Below are 20,460 nucleotides of genomic sequence, written 5' to 3' on the forward strand. Positions count from 1 at the left end.
TGATAAAATGATAGAAAATGTGATACACCAAAAACCTGAACAGCAGTTGACTCCAAATGTAAGATTTATGTTCCACAGGAGTGACTAAAATAATGCTCACTGACAATATTGTAGGCAGGGGATAGCTCCTCCCTAAAGTGTACATGGTCTGAAGAGTGAGGACAGAGAAAATATGAGAGGATCTTTTATTATCTCAGCCTGGAAGTTAGGATTTGAAATTACTACAGCGATGATCCTTGTAGACTTTTGTATCTATGTGCAATATTGCTGGAGCTTTACTTTGATGCATAAGCCTGTGCATTTATTTTTTCGTTGCAAGGTATTGGTTGGTGTCTGCTCAGAGATACAGATAGAGTTAGCTCCCAGCTCTGCTGCAGGGCTCAGATATCACAGCTTTTCAGACCAGCATCTTCACTGCAGAATCTTGTACTATCAGTATGAGGTTTACTATGGATGTCTTGCAGCCATTTGTGAATGCTGTTTATTCTTAATGCAGACTGAAATTAGTGGCCCATTATAAATGGACAATCCTTATTTATTCCAAAATAGGAAAGAAGAAGGTTTCCAAGTGGGTAGTTTTGGGTTCTGCATATGAACAATGTCGAGAAGTATCTTCCCTTCACCTCCCGCTGTTGCACTATACTATGCTCTTTCTTTGCTGTTGGTTTTATTTTAGCATTAGTATAAATTCACTGGAAAAAATACAACACCCGCTTTCTTTGTTTTAATAATATCTATCCTTTGCAATACTTCCCTGGATATGCTGGGAGCAGTCAGCACTGCAGCACCTAGGACGTATATTGCCTGTAGTGCTGGATTAGACTAGTCACAGTTAATCAGATGGTTTACTCATTGTTGATTTCTTTACTTTTTAAAGCCTCCTCTGACTGACTCTTCGTCCTTTCAACAACTTCTGCTTTCATTGACACTAAGACTATCATTGCTTTTCACTCCAGGACTGGTTTATGCACTTAGTTCTTTCAGCTGGAGTTTTTAAATTAGCAAGGTACTTTTTTTAGTGATGAAGCTTTGGAGTGCTTGACCCTTTCTAAATAAATGTTTCGCTGATCTCTGATGTTGTACTTTTATCTTTACAACAGATGGATTTCAGAGGAGTACAGATGTAATGTCAGCTCTGCTTTTATCCTATGAATGAAATAGACAATTTTTTTCTAAAAATCTGTAGAAAAGGTAGTGCATTATAATTTTTTTTCAGACTTATGTTGACAGGCTATTTATTGTTACCTATACTCCTGTTTATAATCCTATTTACTTTTGCTTTCACTTAAAAGTTAACTTTAGTTAGCTGTAGTTAACTTTTACTGCAATTTTTCTCCGCTTTGCTGTCAAAGAAATGCAGAATTGTTAACATAGATAAAGTGCAGCCTACTCCTCTGTATGCTTTTCCAGCACACAATGGTATGAGAGGGTGTAACCTCCAATCACAGTTTGCTGATCAGTCTCCTGGAGCATGTATCGACACAACAACAGCAGCTATTACATGGTAGGATAGAGGACTTCTCTTTCCCCTGTTTCAGCTCCACTTGACTAATAGATGTGGGATTAGATGTACACACCACCTTTGTCCCCATTGAGTACTTTGGTTGGTTTTAATCTTCTGCAGCTTTTCTGTGGTGGGAGAATTAAGAGCTTTGAGCTGAAGCTGAATATTGTGTAGGGATGCCTCACTTGCACATTTTCTTAAGGCTCTGAATATCACTTACTGTTTCTCTGTATTGTGTTAAGGCCCATTTGTTTCTGTGCAAGTCAGTCTCATTATGATAGAAGCTGGAGAAGGTGAAGTTTATTTTACCCTAAATACTTTTTTTTTTTTTTTTTTTGCATTCTGTTGTCTTACATAGCATAATATGTTGGGTAGATCTGAAATGGTGTGTCTGCCGTGCATATTAATGTGGAGTACATAGAGAAGCACAGTATGCTTACTTAGTATGAAGTTTATTTATTCTTTTATTTCACCTGTTCTCTTTCTTATTTAGCTACTGTTATTAATACTACTTTATGTCTAACATTCAGATGTTACGATGGGTATTAATCAGAGGCTTGTAAGTAATTCAAATAAAACAGTTTAACATTTAAGCGGAGTCTCCATCTCATTGGAGGTAGATTGCAACTCTCCTAATGAAACCAGTGGAGCTGTGGTTGTGAATGGTCACATGAACAAGAGCTGCAGATCAGTTTGCAGGACAGTTGATTCTCTTTTTTCCTTAAAAAACCCTCTTCTTGCTAAAAGTAATCTAGTATTAATACAGTTATCAAATTCTAGCCAAGTTTCTTAACAGTACTTAAAACATAATAATCTGAGTTGTGTTTTTAATTTTATCACAGTTGTTTCCTCTGCCTCTGATTTACGTTGGAAACCACATAAGTGGATTATCAAGTACCAGCAAACTCAGGTACAGTAAATGGAAGATACAAGTAAACTGTTCGGATTTTACCCTTTTCTTTTGCAAGGGGTAAAAATCCTGTAAAAGTTGGATTCATGGGTTCTCCTTTCCCATTTCCTCACTATATTTGTAAAATAAAAGAGTTTAGTAGGTTATTTTAATCATAAGTGTAACGTATCCTCCTCCTATGGCTGACATATTTTAGATTTACTTTCGTAACTAATTTTTATAACAGAAAAATAAGAATGGCTGCAGTGTTTCTACCATTATCACTTTGTTAAATTATGTGACATTTGTTTATATTTTAGAATTTTTCATCTTGTTTGAGTTGTCTCTAAAGTGTAGATAATCCTGTCCATAACTTCAAAATGTCTGTTGGAAAGTGGTTATACTCCATGTTAGGATTTGTATCACTTATTAATGCAGTTGCTAAAAGTTATCTTGAACAGGGCATTAATTGGTCCATATGGCCATGCTGTCAGATTTCCAAAGTATTATATGCAAGTGTTTTCTCAAATTTTGAAAAATTTCCAGTGACTTTGTGTAGAACAACAGTATGTTGTTCAAAAGTAGCTGTTTAGTGGTGCTCGCAGCTGATCCCACCTTTCCTACTGTATCTGATTTTTTTTCTTGTGGATTTATTTTACTTTTTTTGAAGCGCAGTTTGTTTGCTAAGCATGTTTTCTTTGTATTTTATTTCTGTTACATGTTTTCAAAAGCAGGTTTATTGTGTGTCCTTTACGTTTACAACATAAATAATTTTTACTTACTCTGCTCAGGAATTATTTCATAGGGGCTGTGCTAGGTAGAAAATAGCTTCTATGTTCCATTTCACTGATGCCGAGGGACCTTTTAGGAGGTAGTCAGTTGCACTGTTTTACAAACTGGCATATCTTGTTATTTCATATATTCAGTTATGTAATCCGACTCTAGTGTCAGACTGACATTTTCTTATATAAGCTAAGTGTCTGGAAATTTGTTTTGGTTGCTTATTGCTAAACTAGTGGTTGTATCCTCTGGTTATTAAACTTAAATAAGAATTAGAACATAAACATGCTGTTAATTTGATGCTATGCTTGAATTTTTATGTGTTTTTTTTGACAGTTTGCCGATGTTTACTGTGCTCAGGAAGTTTACCATTCCACTTACTTTACTGCTGGAAATCATCATACTTGGGTGATCTTTTTTTTTTTTTTTTATAGTTTAAGATACCTTTATTTTAGATCATATAAATGGATTACTAGTGGCATCTCATCAGAATATTAATTTTTACTGACAACTAGAGAAAAGCAAAGAAAAGAGCGTGACCAGCAGGGCAAAGGAGGTGATCCTGCCCTTTTGCTCTGCTCTCGTGAGACCTCACCTGGAGTATTGTGTGCAGTTCTGGTGTCCTCAACATAAAAAGGACATGGATCTGTTGGAACAAGTCCAGAGGAGGGCCACGAGGGTGATCAGGGGACTGGAGCACCTCCCATATGAAGATCTGCTGAGAAAGTTGGGGCTGTCCAGCCTGGAGAAGAGAAGGCTGCGTGGAGGCCTCATAGCAGCCTTCCAGTATCTGAAGGGGGCCTATAGGGATGCTGGGGAGGGACTCTTCATTAGGGACTGTAGTGACAGGACAAGGGGTAACGGGTTAAAACTTAAATAGGGGAAGTTTAGATTAGATATAAGGAGGAAATTCTTTCCTGCTAGGGTGGTGAGGCAGTGGAATGGGTTGCCCAGGGAGGTTGTGAATGCTCCATCTCTGGCAGTGTTCACGGCCAGGTTGGACGAGGCCTTGGGTGATATGGTTTAGAGTGAGGTGTCCCTGCCCATGGCAGGGGGGTTGGAGCTTGATGATCTTAAGGTCCTTTCCAACCCTAACTATTCTATGATTCTAAGTGGATTTATGTAGCTTTTTTGAAGATGCAGATATATGCATTTTAATGAATACAGGGGGAAAAGGCAGCATCATTTACATAGCTTATTCTCTTGACTGTTATGCAGGAATCAGGTAAGCAGAGCACAACTCAGACATTATTTTTAATGAGAAATTAAGAAGTATATGGTATTGCAGCTTGGGATCACTAGTTTCAGTTGTACTGACTTGAAAGAACAGGAATATAAATATGTCAGCTGAAGCTGAACGCAGGCAACATGAGAATGACAATCAGGGGAAAAGATTTTCAAAAAGCCCCAGGTAGACTGTCATCTCCTTTTGACTGAAGCAACAGTTGATCAATGTGATGCATATTTGGCGATGTTCTGGGATTCTTTTCTAGTTGCAAGTTCTTACAGGAAAAGCAGAACTTCTCTTGTTGGCCTAAAGACTCACATGAGGAACTGAGAAAAATGTGAGTCAGTGAGGTTGTCATCAGCTCCCAGCTGGACTACAGCAATGTGGTGTATGAGTACAAGTACATCCTAGCCTAAATGAAGCTTAAGAGCAGAACACTATATTCTCTATTCTAACAGGCTGCCGCAGTGTATTTCTTCAGAGCTGAAAATGAAAGGACTCCAAAGAGTCCGTGCTGGATTACCTCAGGATTTGAAAAGCAGTCAAGATTTGGGTTGTTACTGTCAAGAGCCACTACGATCAAAGCCTAAGATATCTAGAGACACCATATAGCTTTGTTGTTGGACAGTGGTCCACAGTTAGGCTGATTTGACACAGGACTTCTGCAAGAGCATTGTACATTTTGTTTTGATAGGTCTTTTCTCACAGGCCACCTCAGAGCTGGGGGTAGCAAAGGCAAATGTCTGTAAGGCACACTGCAGTATTAAGACATTTCTAAATAAAGTTGTAGAGTTATAAGAAGGAAAATAGTTATTTGTTATGCTTTTTCCTACCCTGTGGCAGTGCCGCTGTATACATAGTGAAGAATGTCACAAGCTTCTGTGCTTTCCCCTTCAAGTGCAAGGTTTCAGTTTGATTTCTAAACAAGTATCTATTTGAAAAATAGCCCAGACAGTATGCTGTACAGCACCTTCCCCAAGAAAGGTGAGATGAAAACCTGCATGAGAGATGTGTCGTGATTTTCCATTATTGGATTCTGGAAAGACACTGTAGTATGTCCATTATGAATACAAATACACAGTAAATTACAGTTTGTTCCAGGGTTGTTACTTTAAACCTTTAATCTTTACTTTTGAAATTATCTAGCAGCAGAATGCTCACAATGTTTTTTCAATCTCTGTTCTAAGGGCCAAAGTCTGACAGCATGGCTCATGGTCAATCACATTGCTTCTGTAAGGTTATCATGACTGTGCCCTTGTGTAAAATGCTCTCTGATTACTAATTGCTTTGAAACTTTTCAGGCAGCCAGCCATTTAATCTCCTTTTCAAATAATGGAACTGTGAACTGTCTTAATTTTTGTCTGCAGGAAACGATATCCACTGAGCATTGTAGTCAGCGTATTTGCCATAATTCTTGGAGCTTTCATAGCAGCTGGGTAAGGTTTCTATTTGTTATATGAGGTCCTGTTATGAGAGGAGAGAAAACAGGAGGATTTTTTTCTGTGCCAAGTAAACTTAAATTAAGATCAATTACTCTGGATTAAGCTAGTTTCAAAAATCTCTCTACTGACGTCATTTGGAAGTGCAGGAATAAAAAGGGGAAAATTTGATTCCAGCTGGAAGTATTTGGGTCTTCTTTTTTCCCCCTCTAGGTTTTCCCTTTTTACAGGATCACAAATGAAACAAGTTAAAACTGTGTGAGGAATGCTGCTTTTATTTCCTAGTATCAATGTATTGTAATAATCTTAGAAAAATGTACTTTTGCTCTGGACAGAAAGCCTGATATTATTTTTTTTCATTGTTGTTATCAAATATTGTTTTGAGTTAAGCAATGTCTTTTTTTTTTATTTATTTATTTTAGATAAAGTTCACAAAGCACTGGTATGCCAGTCTCCTTTGTTTTCTTTCTGTGAATATTCCTTTACTGAGCTGGAAATGTAGTGTTATTTTTTGCTTCTGGGCTTTGCTGTGTACAAATGTTCTAATTTCCATTTGACATGACTCAGATGGGAGCCATGTCTTATTAAATTAATATCCCTATATCCATGAGGTGACTAGTCAAAACAGAAAGGATGACAGTACGTCTGGGCTACCTGTAAAACAAGTAGTTTTTCCCTAGCGACTTCTTGTGTTAAAAGAAATAGGTAAGTATGCTCAGTAATAATTGGAGAAGTTGTCAGGATTGAAGCAGATGGAATTTTTCATAGAATGAAAACTGTACATTTCCTAACACTTCCACACTGAGTACTGGAAACTGATGACTCATTTATGATGGTCCTGTGACTGAAGAAATGTAAAGTACTTTGACTTACAGACTTACAACTTGTGACTTGCTACAGCTGTCAGGATTTGCGTTTCCTCATTTATGATAGCTTTTTAAGTAAACAAATAATTGCAATGCATTGTATACTCTTTGCTTATTTACAATATAATATTTCTTTCCCAGGTCTGATCTGTCTTTTAATCTGGAGGGTTACACCTTTGTATTGCTGAATGATATCTTTACAGCAGCAAATGGAGTTTACACAAAGCAGAAAATTGATCCAAAGGTAACTGTGGTGATTAGGTTGAGTTTAATATTATGACAGTATTGTTAGAGTGGGTTGCATATGATATGACTATGAACATACAGTTAGGAGCTAATAATTAGTTTCGTTTGCTTTCATATTTCAGTTGATAGATGCATGCTTAATAAACTTGATTTACTTGATTAGTAAACTTGATCTGTACTTCTAAGGAAGATGACTTTTTTAATAGAAACACACATTTAGTGAGGTTTATGTAAAATAATCTTCTGGGTAGGAGCAGTGACCTGTCCAGTTTAAGTCAATAACAGCAAAACTTGCTATCTTTTTTAGCTATTTAATAGCAAGTGTACCAAACCCAAATATTAGAAAGAATTAGGTGATACCTCGATACATTACATAAACATTGAGCAGGCTGCTCTTCAAATACAATGCCATTAAAATGTACCAAGACATAGCAAACAGCAGTCCTGGAGATGTGGGATAAAGGTTTTGTCACCGACCTTTGTGGTTCAGTCTGTGAAAATATATATCTCAGGAGTCACATATAGTCCAGATGCCGCTGTTTCTTTGTGAGCAGCACTTAACAGCCCTACAGCTTTCTGCAGAATACAGGGTTTCTTTGTCAAGCAAGAGAGAAGCTGGAGGGATTTGCTAACTAGCATGGCTGAATCTGGAGGAAGGAAAGGCTGCTTTTTCATTCCCCTAATCATCTGCCTGGCAAGTTAACCAACAGGATGTGTGGCATGCCCCAAGTTACTTGAAGGTACATCAGTTACCAGTGACAGCAGATGCTCCATCTAGGAGTCAGACTTCTTTAATTTTTGTTATGCTTGCATAGGGAGCCACCCAGCCCTAGGCTTTTGTGGTTGATTTGCAGTAGATGGTGTGGGTAATCCCTTGGCCATGCAGAGACTTACATGGAGTCTAACACAAAGCAGTTCTGGACCAGTGCCTTAGGAACTTCCTAACTATCTGGTGTTGTAGAAGCTGTCCAGGGTATAGCAGAGCAGTAATACTCTCCTGAGCATACAGACAAAGTGACTGAAATGGAGACCCAGCTCAGTACTAAACACTGAATCCAAGGGTCACAAACTTGTATTTTAAATTGAAATGTACTATGTTTTATCTGCTCATTAACAATAGATTACCAGAGTAATATTTAGTTTTGTTCCCAATTGGCTTGTAATTGTAAACACCATGTTTCATTTTCCACAGGAGTTGGGGAAATATGGTGTCCTTTTCTATAATGCTTGTTTCATGGTGATTCCAACAGTTATTATTAGCTTTTCTACTGGAGACTTTCAGCAGGTAAGGAGCAATGCTGCATATCTCAGACTAACGGTATTTTGTTCAAGGTGATTTTTTGGTGTTTTTGTTTGTTTGTTTTCAAAAGGAGGGGGAGGTTGGTAGCAATTTTTGTTTGTTTTTAAAGAGGTAATCCTACCTCCATATTAGGGACTAGTGTTTGAAATATGTGACTTTGGCTTGCCCTTTATAGGTAAGAACTTTTAGTTATTCACTCTAAGGAGAAGCTGCATTTGTGTGATAGCTCTTGCCATGTGTGATTTGCCACATGCTACAAAATAAGATTGCAAATACCAAAACCAAACAATTTCCAGTCTGTTATTCTGATGCAGAGAACACATTCCTGTTTAGTCTCAGTCTAGTTTAGTAACCTATACATAGCATTCTTATGGAATGACAGTGTGACTCTCCATAGCTAATAACACAGTATAACACCTTAGGCAGAATAAAGTATCAGACCAAGAGGTTTGTGGTTTTTTTGGCTCCCTCACAGACTTACTGGGCTGACTTATTCTTACCAGTAAAATGAGTATTACTTATATTACTTTTCGGAAATGGTTGAGATTCGCCAATAAAAATTGTTACAGAGCTTGAGGGTCTCATAAATCATTGCAGTGTCTTGTGTTGTGCCCTGAATTCACATGATTTTGTTGTTGTGTTCTTAGAAGTCTGTTTTATATGGAAAAATTGTCATTCCCTGAAAATGATGGATTTAGATCTGCTCTGAATATGAAATCTCTTCTTGTGATGTCAGTCCAGCATGGCCTTTTGCCAGTTTAGGAAAATGCAGCTGATGTCTTTCTTGGCAGATGTATTGGGGTCCAAGTTTGACTGTAAGGTTTCCACTGCTTTCCCAGCAGTCAGGCTGGAGGCATTTTGGGAGAACCGGACAAAGAAGTTTACCTTGCTGCTAGGTTTATTCCATGGGAAAAATAAGGAGTTGTTGATTTGGCACAAACAATTTAATCTTCAATTACCTGAAAAGAATAAACAAATGTCAGATAAATGCATGTTGCCTATTGCACATATGCATTGGCTTGCTCACTTAATATTAAAAGTGCCACTAAATGATATGGATAACTAGTGTCTGTGTGATGCAAAGAGATTAAATCCCTGAAAAAAGGGAGAAAATGGAAAAATACTGGTGAAAAATCAACAAATCATTGCAGATAACATCTGTATTCAGCAGATTTTCAGGCCATAGAAGTTGGTTTGCTTTTACCCTAGCAGAGCCTTTTACCTTGGTCTATCACAGACAATGCACAGTCAAAATATCAGTATCATGTCTATGGGATAGGGAGATTGCTTCTGCTCCTCTAGCTAGTTCTGGAATAGTAGATACTTTGTCTTTAGAGACTGCAGTTTGTGAGTGTCCCAGTATTCACTTTTCCTCCTGGATGACTAGTAATACAGGAAAGCATGATGCAATGGAAGAGAAAGGAGGTCCTGGAATGTCTCTCTGTAATACTTTGCAGTTTGTTGTTGCACACCACAGCACAATTCAAGCAGGGCAAAGCTGCCCAAGATCCCTCCAACCTATTACCTCAGGTGGTGGAGGCTCAGCTAGTCACAGCTCAGGATGGACTAACAGGCCTTTATCCTGTTTCTAAGGAATGTGTTCAGCATTTGATGAAGTTTGTGCTGATACAAGGGACTTGAAACTAATTGGATTAAAATAAGGCATACCCTGGAGTTTCTAGAGATGAGAAAGAATCTATGACATATTTCTTAATGATTGTTGTGTGGCACTGTGTGTTTGCTGTGTGTCACTAAGAAGCAGACTTAATAGAAATACAGCATCATAGAATAGTTAGGGTTGGAAAGGACCTTAAGATCATCTAGTTCTAAAGTGATGTTTTGGTCTTTTCACTGAACTTCATTGCTGAGAGACCTTAGCAGTGCTTATTTATTCTAGTTTAGAGGTCAAAAATGAAGGCTTGGACCTTGAAAGCTGACTGGCTAAGAAAGCTGGGGCTTTCTGGAGACTAGACGGCTGCATGGAGACCTCATAGCAAACTTCCAGTATCTGACATATCTGCAAGGATGCTGGAGAGGGACTCTTCATCAAGGACTGTAGCAGTAAGACAAGGGATAATGGGTTCAAACTTAAACAGGGAAGTTCAGATTAGATATAAGGAAGTGAGGGTGGTTAGGTGCTAGAATTGTTTGCCCAAAGAAGTGGTGAATGCTCCATATCTGGCAGTGTTCAAGGCCAGGCTGGACAGAGCCTTGGATGACGTGGTCTAGTGTCCTTTCCAACCCCAACTATTCTGTGATTCTAAGAGTCTATGAAAGACATTTCAAGGAGCTTATTTATTTATCTGTTTTTTCTCCCTGTGTCATTTCAACACTATTTATTATACAATATTAATAATTGTTGTTAACTATCAATAAATATAAAACCACAAATTCTCTGTATTGTATTTTTATTTATCGCTTGCAGTGTGCAATTATATATCTGCACTGCTATACATGACACAGGAGTGTGTCTAGGCATCATGTGTGCCATCATCCTGTTTCTGAATTTAAATTCCTTAAACTGTTTTCAGTAGTATATGAATGTTTTGTAATTATAATATGAATCAAATGCATTTTGTGATTGTGTACATTTTCATATTAACTACATTTTATATCTATTTTCAGTTGATTATATAGTACATAATTCTCTCTGTTTTTTTTTTTTTTTTTTTTTTTTTTTTTAATAGGCAACACATTTCCAGCACTGGACAAATCTTTTGTTTGTCTTTCAATTTATTCTTTCCTGCTTTTTGGGGTAAGAACACAATCAAGTAAGGTGTTTTAGTGACAGTGTTTCAAATTGCAGATCTCAAATGTAAGACTCACCAGTAAGTTATGTTAAAATTTAAAGAAAATTTATTCCCCCTCCGGGCTTCTGTCTTGTCTTTTAGTTATTTCTAAAAATGTAAATAACAGTATCACTACTCTCTGTGGTGTTGACATCACAGTACAGTGATCAAAATCACAACATTCAGCTTTTCATTTTCTGTACTCAGGATCTCTGCTGGCTGTCTCTTCTGATTTACTACGTTGCAGTTAATAGAATGCAAGCCCTTTAGTGTATAGGAACTGTTGCAGTGTGTTCTTTAAAGTACCTGGAAAAGCAAGGGAGACTCAAAAGTAATGAAACAATGCTTTGTTCCTTTTGGAACTGCTGAGTCGGAGGAAGAACAGAAAAAGAGTTGGTTTCTGTTCTGCTCCTTCATATTTCACCAACCAATGGGTCAAACTAACTTCAAATACTGACATATAAGAAGCACAAAGAATAGGGATGGCTCTGGTAGAGCTAAAGCAGCATAAATTTAATGGGTATTTATAGTACATCATTATCTCAAAATACAGATCCACAGATTTTTTTTTTTTAGGATTTGGAACAGGTGGGATTGAAGATCCCAGCAAAATACCAATCCAGAAAGTGTTGGAAAATCTCAAAAGTGTTGCTAAACTCCTGAGGTCTCTGGGAGGAATTTATAAAACTTTCTCCTTTACCTAATTTAGGTTTCTCTTGATGTATTCTACTGTCCTATGCAGTCATTACAATTCTGCGCTCACAACGACAGTAGTTGGTGCCATCAAGGTGAGTTATGGGGCAGAAGAGGAAGCCAGGAATGCTCAAATAAACAGGGAAGAGCATTGACTCAGTAGTGATCCTGGTTATGTTTTGATCTGGAAACTCAAAATGAGGGCTAACTCTAAGACATTGTTTGTGCCAAACAAGGTCACGTCACAAAGTGACTTCGTTCTCTTCCACTGAAGCTCAGGTATATCTAGAAAGCCACGTATCAATGTATTTTTAGTTTTCCTACAAGAGAAACTTGAACCACTTCTACTGAAAGTTGTAAATCTAACCACATTTCATTAGGTACTGTCACCTGATTCTGTTCTGTATCAGGTTACTCTCAAGGTCAAGGTGGCCTGCTGCAAATCCAGTGCAAACTGATACAGACTAACCCACTTTCACTTTGGCCTGAACTGATTTTGTTGCAGCTAATAAACAGGGCATTCACAAAGAATAATGGCTAAGCTGTGGTAAGGAATGTATTGCTTTATGGTTAACTGCTTCAGCCTCTGTGTGAGAACTTGTATTCTAGCTGAATGGAGGATTTAATTTTGGTTTCCGGTCAATTTGATCAACACCAAAACATGCACATCTTAAAAACTGAACTTGGTGTCCTTACAGTCTGTTTTCTCTAATCCAGTTTAATTTAAAACCAGTGCAGCTTCCTTTGTGTTGATAAGGCCAGCATGTCAGAGCAGGGAATGTCACTGACTATCCAAGCACCTTTTTGTGGAATGGTTTAAAGAGAAGAATGGAGCTGCAAGAATTTTAGCAAAAGACAAAACTTGTGCATTTGTGGGTCAAACAATTATCAGAATCCTAGGAACTAGGTTGGGCACAGGAATAACAGTCCTCAAGGTGCTCCCTATATTCCTTGACTAAGGAATACAATTCCACCAGCATAGCAAAATCCACAAGAGGAAGATGGTACTTCTTCTACAGCTTGGTGTTGGTTTTGGTGGGTTTTTTTTTTTTGTTTAATTTTTTGATTGGTTGCTAGGTGTTTGTTTGTTTTTTGAAGCTGGCAGGATTAATCAATCTAGTAGTTTTCATTCTGTGGCCCTGGAAGTGTGCTTTTAAATTTTATATGTGCATTGAACCATTAAGATGGACCAACACTATTTTTGTTTTCTGAGCAACAATAGTCTTTGAGGCATTTTAAACAGTTTTAAAGGTGAGAAGCACTTTATGATGCTGTAGTCCCCAGCAGAAACTCATAGAAATTATGTCATTCTTCAGGGTAGCTGCTAAAACATGTGAAACCAGCACAGTGTTGGTAAAATGATCACAGTTCTATAGCTTTCCTTCTGTCTATAGGAGACAATTTTCCCAAGACTAGATGGGGGAGGGCTGAGAGGTAGAATCGTCAAACTGTGCCTGCCTTGAATTTGAGCCAGGTGCTTTCAATGCACATTTAGTTGGCAAAGTGAGGAGGTAACAATTTCAAAGCAATAATAAAAAGCATATAGATAATTTAAATTAAATATAAATTTAAATTAAATATAAATTTAAATTAAATATAAATAAAATAAAAAGCATAAGAATAATTTAAAGCATATTTTTTATGCTTGAGAACTCAAAACCTACTTTTTAAGAAATGGGATTTGAAAGGAGCTTTCCAAAGATGAAAAAGAAGTACTTATTCAGAAGGTGGCCATGCTCCGTTTTGCTTAATACCAAACAGCTGATTTTCTGTTTTCGTTCTTGGTTTTTGGTTTGTTTTTGTTTTTATTCCCAGAGATTCCCTCTCAGTGTATTACGTGCATTTAGTAAACATACTGCTTTTATTATTTTATTTCACTGTGACAATACCCATAAGACTGTTACCCCATGAATATAATTTAAATGCTGATTTAAAAGCGGCCAGCAACAGAATATAGCTATTTCCTTAGAAAATTAATTATTATCATTTATATTCTTGGAGATGAAAACTGACTTGAATAAATGCAACATCTTTGTTTCCTTTCAGAATCTATCCATTGCTTACATTGGAATGTTGATTGGTGGAGATTACGTATTCTCCATGTTAAACTTCATAGGGCTAAATATTTGGTGAGTGGAACTTGGAATAACCTTTGCTTGTTATAAAGTGGAAAATTTCTTAGTGAGATACACTTTTATATTTTGTTTCATTTGGCCCACTTAAGTGAAGCAGTTTTGAAAGTACCAACCTGAAGAAGCACTGCCTGAGAATATAAAGTTCATTACAATTAGTTGTCTTTTCCTATATTTTCATGTATTTTCATGTATTTTCAGGTATTGAATCTTACTGTGGTAGGCTCTTAACTATGGAAATATGCCTGCAGTTTTACTATGTGAGATTGAATTCACTGGGTTTTTTATGAGCAACAGTTCTGAGCTGTGAGGCTTCCAAGTAAAAGCCAAGTGGTGTGAGAAGTGAGAGCACCCACTCAATGAGCTGTGTCCATTGAATATGAGTTATAACTTGTGAGTTGTTACTTTTTGTGTTTGGATGAACAGTTACATCGGTTTGTTTGAATCTGTTTGAGAAGCTAATAATTGATCTTTGTGAGCTCAGGGCTGGTTTCTCAGGTGGCTTACGTGCTCTGAGGCACTCCTAAGTTATGCTAGCTGATATTCTTTACTTTTTGGAAGGAAGGGTATATATTTATAAAATGGCATATACAACACCAAGTATCTCTTGACACCTTTGTTCTCTTTTCTTTAGTATGGCAGGAGGACTGAGATACTCATTTTTAACTTTAAGAGGAAACAGCAAGCCTACGCAACCTGGGGATGAAGAGAATGCACTTTCTGAATCAAATAGTTAGCCAAAATGCCCACCTTGAAAGAGACTGGAGATACGAGTTTGTTTAGCATTGCTGAGAACTTAATAAGTGTATGCTGGAACATACTTGGAACGAGGAAAAAAATCTACCTCAGTTGGCAGAGATGTGCACACAATTCACTGGTTCAGAAATACCTTGCACACCATGTGGACAAGTTTAATTTTAGCTTTTTTTTTACATCACAAGCTAATTATAAAAAGGAATGCCATGAAAAAATCTGAAGTTGTATTTACCATACTTCGGTGCTATTTGTACTCTGAAAGATCTCTGAGATCTGTGTCAGTGTCTGCCATTACTCTCTGAGGCAAAGCTCCCTGTAAAGATCATGAGGCTTGATTCACCATTGCTTTACGGCATAAGCAATTTTTGATACTGATGAAGAGGTGAAAGATACCAGTGATTCAGAATGATTTCATGTATGCATTTGCTCTTGTGTAAGTGATGTAGAACATATGCGGTAAAGATGAGATGTGCTCTTAGGTTGTTTCCTGTGTAAGTGTCAACTAAAGAATTCAGGATACAGCCTATGTTCATTATACATTGTGTAGACATTCTTTTTCAGTCCTTTCTTCATCCTCAATAACATCATAATGTTCTCTGAATTGGCACTGTTGTTACAAGTGAACCCTCATAACTTTGCTGCAGGATCAAGGAGAGTAGGAAATTGAGCAAGGATTTTTTAATGTTTAAAAATATTTTTGTGTGTTTGAGCCAGTATCAAGCAGGTGATTAGGAGAGATAACAAAGGTAAATATTTTTGTTTAGTGCTGGCCCAGGGGTTAAAAAAAAAAAAGGCCCAGAATGTGGTAGTCTGAGTTATTATTGGGGACAATAATAGCACTGCTCTGTATCTTTATTTTCTTCTCTGCAAATACAATTGATAATGCTTACCGATGTCTCTGAGGATATAGCGTTAATCTTTGAAAACACACTAGAAACATTGCAGCTTTGGAAGACAGCAGCGTAATTAATCTTGTTGAAGTTCTCAATTCCCTGCAAGCATGAGCCAAGATTTTTTTTAAATAATCAAGTCAAAAGAAGATTTTGGAAGAGCTTGACATGAAGTTAGGATTGTCTAATGACTTGTTTTATAGGCATTTGAATTAAAATACAGCTAAATCTGAAATGCTTTACTTTGTGACTAACATGTGAATGACCAGATCTAAGAAACATGCAAGTAGCTCACACCAGCACCTTCAGGGAGTGGTTGGGCTGCCCACTGCTGTGTGGAGTTTAATGGAAGAGGAGCAGTGGTTGCAGATGCTAGAACTGGAGTTTAAGGGCACAGTCAAAGTGGAAACAGAAGCCTGGGCTATCCAGTTTCTTAAAGCTGGCTAAGAGATGTGACTTTAATTTTCTACTTACCGAAGAGGTGGGGAGGGAAAGGGTTGCTGCATATATTTTGGAGAGAGCTTTCATTTTTTAAGCATTTCCTTATTCTTAAAAGGCCTTGAGTATTTTTTAGTGTATTCTTTTGTAGGACTTCTTTTTTCCAGATTGTCTCTACCTCCAGAATCTTAATTATTGAACCTCAACTCTCTGCAGTGGTACAAGGCTTTGGAAGGTTTCTATTAATTACAAAAACATGGTGAGAGCTGTTGCAATACTGATGGGCACACAGTTACACCTGCTAAATAAGATGTAGTTTCCACAAAGGAGCAGCTACTGTATGCACTTGATTAATATTTTACTGTACTTTTTATAAATAAAGAGATGCAGATCACAGTTTCAACAAGTTTTTAATTTTTTTGTGTGGATGCACATGCAGAGTTAGGGTTGATTCCAATAAAGTTCTGGTTGAAACTCTGGGAATATGGGCTCAACCAGGCTCAACTATCATGTTGAATTCAGGCAATTAAGGGAATGGCTTTTCATCCAGAACCTCAGTGGTTGTCTCTTTCAGTTAATAAGGTAGTAGTTTAAAATTTATTTCTCGTAGGATACATCTGTAGGTAAACCTTTTCTACAGATTTCGTATTACCTTAATGAAATATTAAACCATTTGTAAAACTAGATTGCTTAATTGCTGTGTGAAATTTCATTTTCTTTCTTTTGGGAAAACGGTAAAAGCAGTTAGAAACATTGTCAGTCTTCAGAATACATATTTAAAAAAATTAGTAAGTGGGCTAGTTTTGAGAAATCTTCTACAGGCTGACCAATCAGGAGGACTCTGTGGATGAAGCTCTCTATAGACAGATAGGGCAAGGGCTCACAGGCCATTGTTCTCATGGGGGACTTCAACAATCCTGACATCTGTGGGAGGGAGGGTACGGCCTGGCACAAGCAAACCAGGAGGTTCCTCGATTGTGTGGAAGACAACTTCATAGAATCATAGAATAGTTAGGGCTGGAAAGGACCTTAAGATCATCAAGTTCCAACCCCCCCTGCCATGGGCAGGGACACCTCACTCTAAACCATATCACCCAAGGCCTCGTCCAACCTGGCCGTGAACACTGCCAGGGATGGAGCATTCACAACCTCCCTGGGCAACCTATTCCAGTGCCTCACCACCCTAACAGGAAAGAATTTCCTCCTTATATCCAATCTAAACTTCCCCTGTTTAAGTTTTAACCCGTTACCCCTTGTCCTACCACTACAGTCCCTAATGAAGAGTCCCTCCCCAGCATTCCTATAGGCCCCCTTCAGAAACTGGAAGGCTGCTATGAGGTCTCCACGCAGCCTTCTCTTCTCCAGGCTGAACAGCCCCAACTTTCTCAGCCTATCTTCATATGGGAGGTGCTCCAGTCCCCTGATCACCCTCATGGCCCTCCTCTGGACTTGTTCCAACTGTTCCATGTCCTTTTTATGTTGAGGACACCAGAACTGCACACAATACTCCAAGTGAGGTCTCACAAGAGCAGAGTAGAGGGGCAGGATCACCTCCTTCGACCTGCTGGTCACACTCCTTTTGATGCAGCCCAGGATACGCTTGGCTTTCTGGGCTGCAAGCACACACTGCTGGGTCGTGTTCATTTTCTCATCGACCAGCACCCCCAAGTCCTTCTCCGCAGGGCTGCTCTGAATCTCTTCTCTGCCCAACCTGTAGCTGTGTCTGGGATTGCTCCAACCCAGGTGTAGGACCTTGCACTTGGCATGCTTAAACTTCACGAGTTTGTCATCATCCCACCTCACAAGCGTGTCAATGTCCCTCTGGATGGCATTCCTTCCCTCCAGCGTATCAACCGAACCACACAGCACTTCCTTCTGCAAGTAACAGAGGAGCCGACAAGGAGAGGTGCTATGCTTGACCTTGTACTCACCAACACGGAGGGGCTGGTTGGAAATGTGATGCCCCAGGGCAGCTCTGGTTGCAGCGACCACGAGATGGTTGAATTTGAGATCCTTAGGACAGTGAGAAGGGCGTGCAGCAAGCTCACTGCCGTAGAGTTCAAGAGAGCAGACTTTGGCCTCTTCAGGAACCTGCTTAGTAAGATCCCATGGCATATAGCTGTAGAAGACAGGCGGGGCCAAGAATGCTTGCTGATATTCCAGGCTCACCAGTTACAAGCTCAGGAGTGTTGTGTCCCAACTAGAAGGAAGTGCAGCAGGAGGGCCAGGAGACTTCCTTGGATGGATAAGGAGCTGCTGAGGAAACTTTGAAGGAAAAAAGAGGCTTATAAAGGAAGAACAGGTGGCCTGGGAAGAATACAGGGATGTTGTTTGGGAAGCTAGGGACCAGGTTAGGAAAGCTAAGGCCCAGTTAGAATTGAGTCTGGCCAGGGATATCAAGGGTGACGGGAAGGGCTTCTGTCGCTAACAAAAGAAAGTTTAGGGACAACATGGGCCCTCTCCAGAAGCTCTTGGGAGAACTGGCTACACAGGGTTTGGAGAAGGCTGAGGTTCTGAATGACTTCTTTGCCTTGGTCTTCACTGGCAAATGCTCTGACCACAACACCCAAGTTTTGGAAGGCAGATGCATGGACTGTGAGAATGAAGACCTAGGGCCCACTGTAGGAGAGGATGTGGCTCAAGACCATCTTAAGAACCTGAACATACACAAGTCCGTGGGACCTGATGAAATCCATTCGTGGGTCCTGAAGGAGCTGGCAAATGAAGTTGCTAAACCACTGTCCATATTTGAAAAACCATGGCAGTCGGGGGAAGTTCCTGATGATTGGAAAAGGGGAAATATAACCCCCATTTTCAAGAAGGGGAAAATGGATGACCCAGGGTATTACAGACCAGTCAGTCTCACCTCTGTGCCTGGCAAAATCTTGGAGCAGATTCTCCTGAAAGGCATGCTAAGGCACATGAAAAACTACAAGGTGCTTGGTGACAGCCAGCATGGCTTCACTAAGGGGAAATCCTGCCTGACCAATTTGGTAGCCTTCTGTGATGGGGCTACAGAACTGATGGACAGGGGTAGAGCAATTGACATCATCTGTCAGGACTTGTGCAAAGCATTCAACACTGTCCCATACAACATCCTTGTCTCTAAATTGGAGAGACATCAATTTGATGAATGGACCACTCGGTGGATAAAGAACTGGCTGGATGGGTGCACACAAAGAGTTGTGGTCAATGGCTCAATGGCCAGCTGGAGACCAGTAACGAGTGGTGTCCCTCAGGGATCGGTGTTGGGACCGGTCTTGTTCAACATCTTCGTCGCTGACATGGACAGTGGGATCGAGTGCACCCTCAGCAAGTTTGGCAATGACACCAAGCTGTGTGGTTCGGTTGATACGCTGGAGGGAAGGAATGCCATCCAGAGGGACCTTGACATGCTTGTGAGGTGGGATGATGCCAACCTCGTGAAGTTTAACCATGCCAAGTGCAAGGTCCTACACCTGGGTCGGAGCAATTCCAGACACAGCTAGAGGCTGGGCAGAGAAGAGATTGAGAGCAGCCCTGCGGAGAAAGACTTGGGGATGCTGGTCGATGAGAAAATGAACATGAGCCAGCAGTGTGCGCTTGCAGCCCAGAAAGCCAAGCATATCCGGGGCTGCATCAAAAGGAGTGTGACCAGCAGGTAGAAGGAGGTGATCCTGCCCCTCTACTCTGCTCTTGTGAGACCTCACTTGGAGTATTGTGTGCAGTTCGGGTGTCCTAAACATAAAAAGGACATGGAACAGTTGGAACAAGTCCAGAGGAGGGCCACGAGGGTGATCAGGGGACTGGAGCACCTCCAATATGAAGATCTGCTGAGAAAGTTGGGGCTGTTCAGCCTGAAGAAGAGAAGGCTGCGTGGAGACCTCATAGCAGCCTTCCAGTTTCTGAAGGGGGCCTATAGGGATGCTGGGGATGGACTCTTCATTAGGGACTGTAGTGATAGGACAAGGGGTAACGGGTTAAAACTTAAACAGGGGAAGTTTAGATTGGATATAAGGAGGAAATTCTTTCCTGTTAGGGTGGTGAGGCAGTGGAATGGGTTGCTCAGGGAGGTTGTGAATACTTCATCCCTGGCAGTGTTCATGGCCAGGTTGGACAAGGCCTTGGGTGATATGGTTTAGAGTGAGGTGTCCCTGCCCATGGCAGGGGGGTTGGAACTTGATGATCTTAAGGTCCTTTCCAACCCTAACTATTCTATGAGTCTATGATTCTGTGAAATAATGGGGGTTGATGTCTGAATGTTACATTCCTTTACAGAAGTGTTTTGTGGTTACATGCTGCTAGCTGCAAAACTTGATTTTCAGGAGTCAGTGGCATTGTGTAATTATAAGGGAACATAAAACTTAAAAACATTAGCTGGACTGGAAAGGAATATTGTACTGTATATTGACCTGTTCGTATTCTCAAATTTACAGGGATTGCTTGGCAGTGGATTAGCTGTAATGGAATAAGAGTAGGAGAGAAAAAGTGTGGTGGTCACCCGAAGAGGCTTTCGGCCGTGCAATGTGTA

At 39.5% G+C, this 20,460-nt stretch overlaps 1 protein-coding gene across 5 annotated transcripts in view; it reads left to right on the top strand.

The window, feature by feature from the left end:
• The window catches only part of SLC35D2 (solute carrier family 35 member D2), a 20,961-nt gene extending 6,119 nt beyond the window's left edge, over window positions 1-14,842 (top strand). The window contains exons 4-12 of one of the 5 annotated variants that reach the window (XR_009729095.1): window positions 2,347-2,414; window positions 3,510-3,581; window positions 5,769-5,837; window positions 6,848-6,950; window positions 8,145-8,237; window positions 10,940-11,007; window positions 11,751-12,013; window positions 13,781-13,863; window positions 14,501-14,542. Coding sequence is in view for 3 of the 5 variants with exons in the window: in XM_061377561.1 (XP_061233545.1) it covers window positions 2,347-2,414; window positions 3,510-3,581; window positions 5,769-5,837; window positions 6,848-6,950; window positions 8,145-8,237; window positions 10,940-11,007; window positions 11,751-11,829; window positions 13,781-13,863; window positions 14,501-14,603 (738 nt within the window). In the remaining 2 variants the exon portion in view is untranslated. Of the gene's footprint in view, window positions 1-2,346; window positions 2,415-3,509; window positions 3,582-5,768; window positions 5,838-6,847; window positions 6,951-8,144; window positions 8,238-10,939; window positions 11,008-11,750; window positions 12,014-13,780; window positions 13,864-14,500 lie in introns of all 5 variants that reach the window. The other 4 variants (XR_009729096.1, XM_061377561.1, XM_061377562.1 and 1 more) reach the window with 4 other exon arrangements.
• The last annotated feature ends 5,618 nt before the right edge of the window (window positions 14,843-20,460 follow it).

Source organism: Neopsephotus bourkii, unplaced genomic scaffold (assembly GCF_033783945.1).
Source record: "Neopsephotus bourkii isolate Nb327-2 ecotype Australia unplaced genomic scaffold, CSIRO-AGI_Nbou_v1 NB_1759, whole genome shotgun sequence".
Lineage (NCBI taxonomy): Eukaryota > Metazoa > Chordata > Aves > Psittaciformes > Psittacidae > Neopsephotus > Neopsephotus bourkii.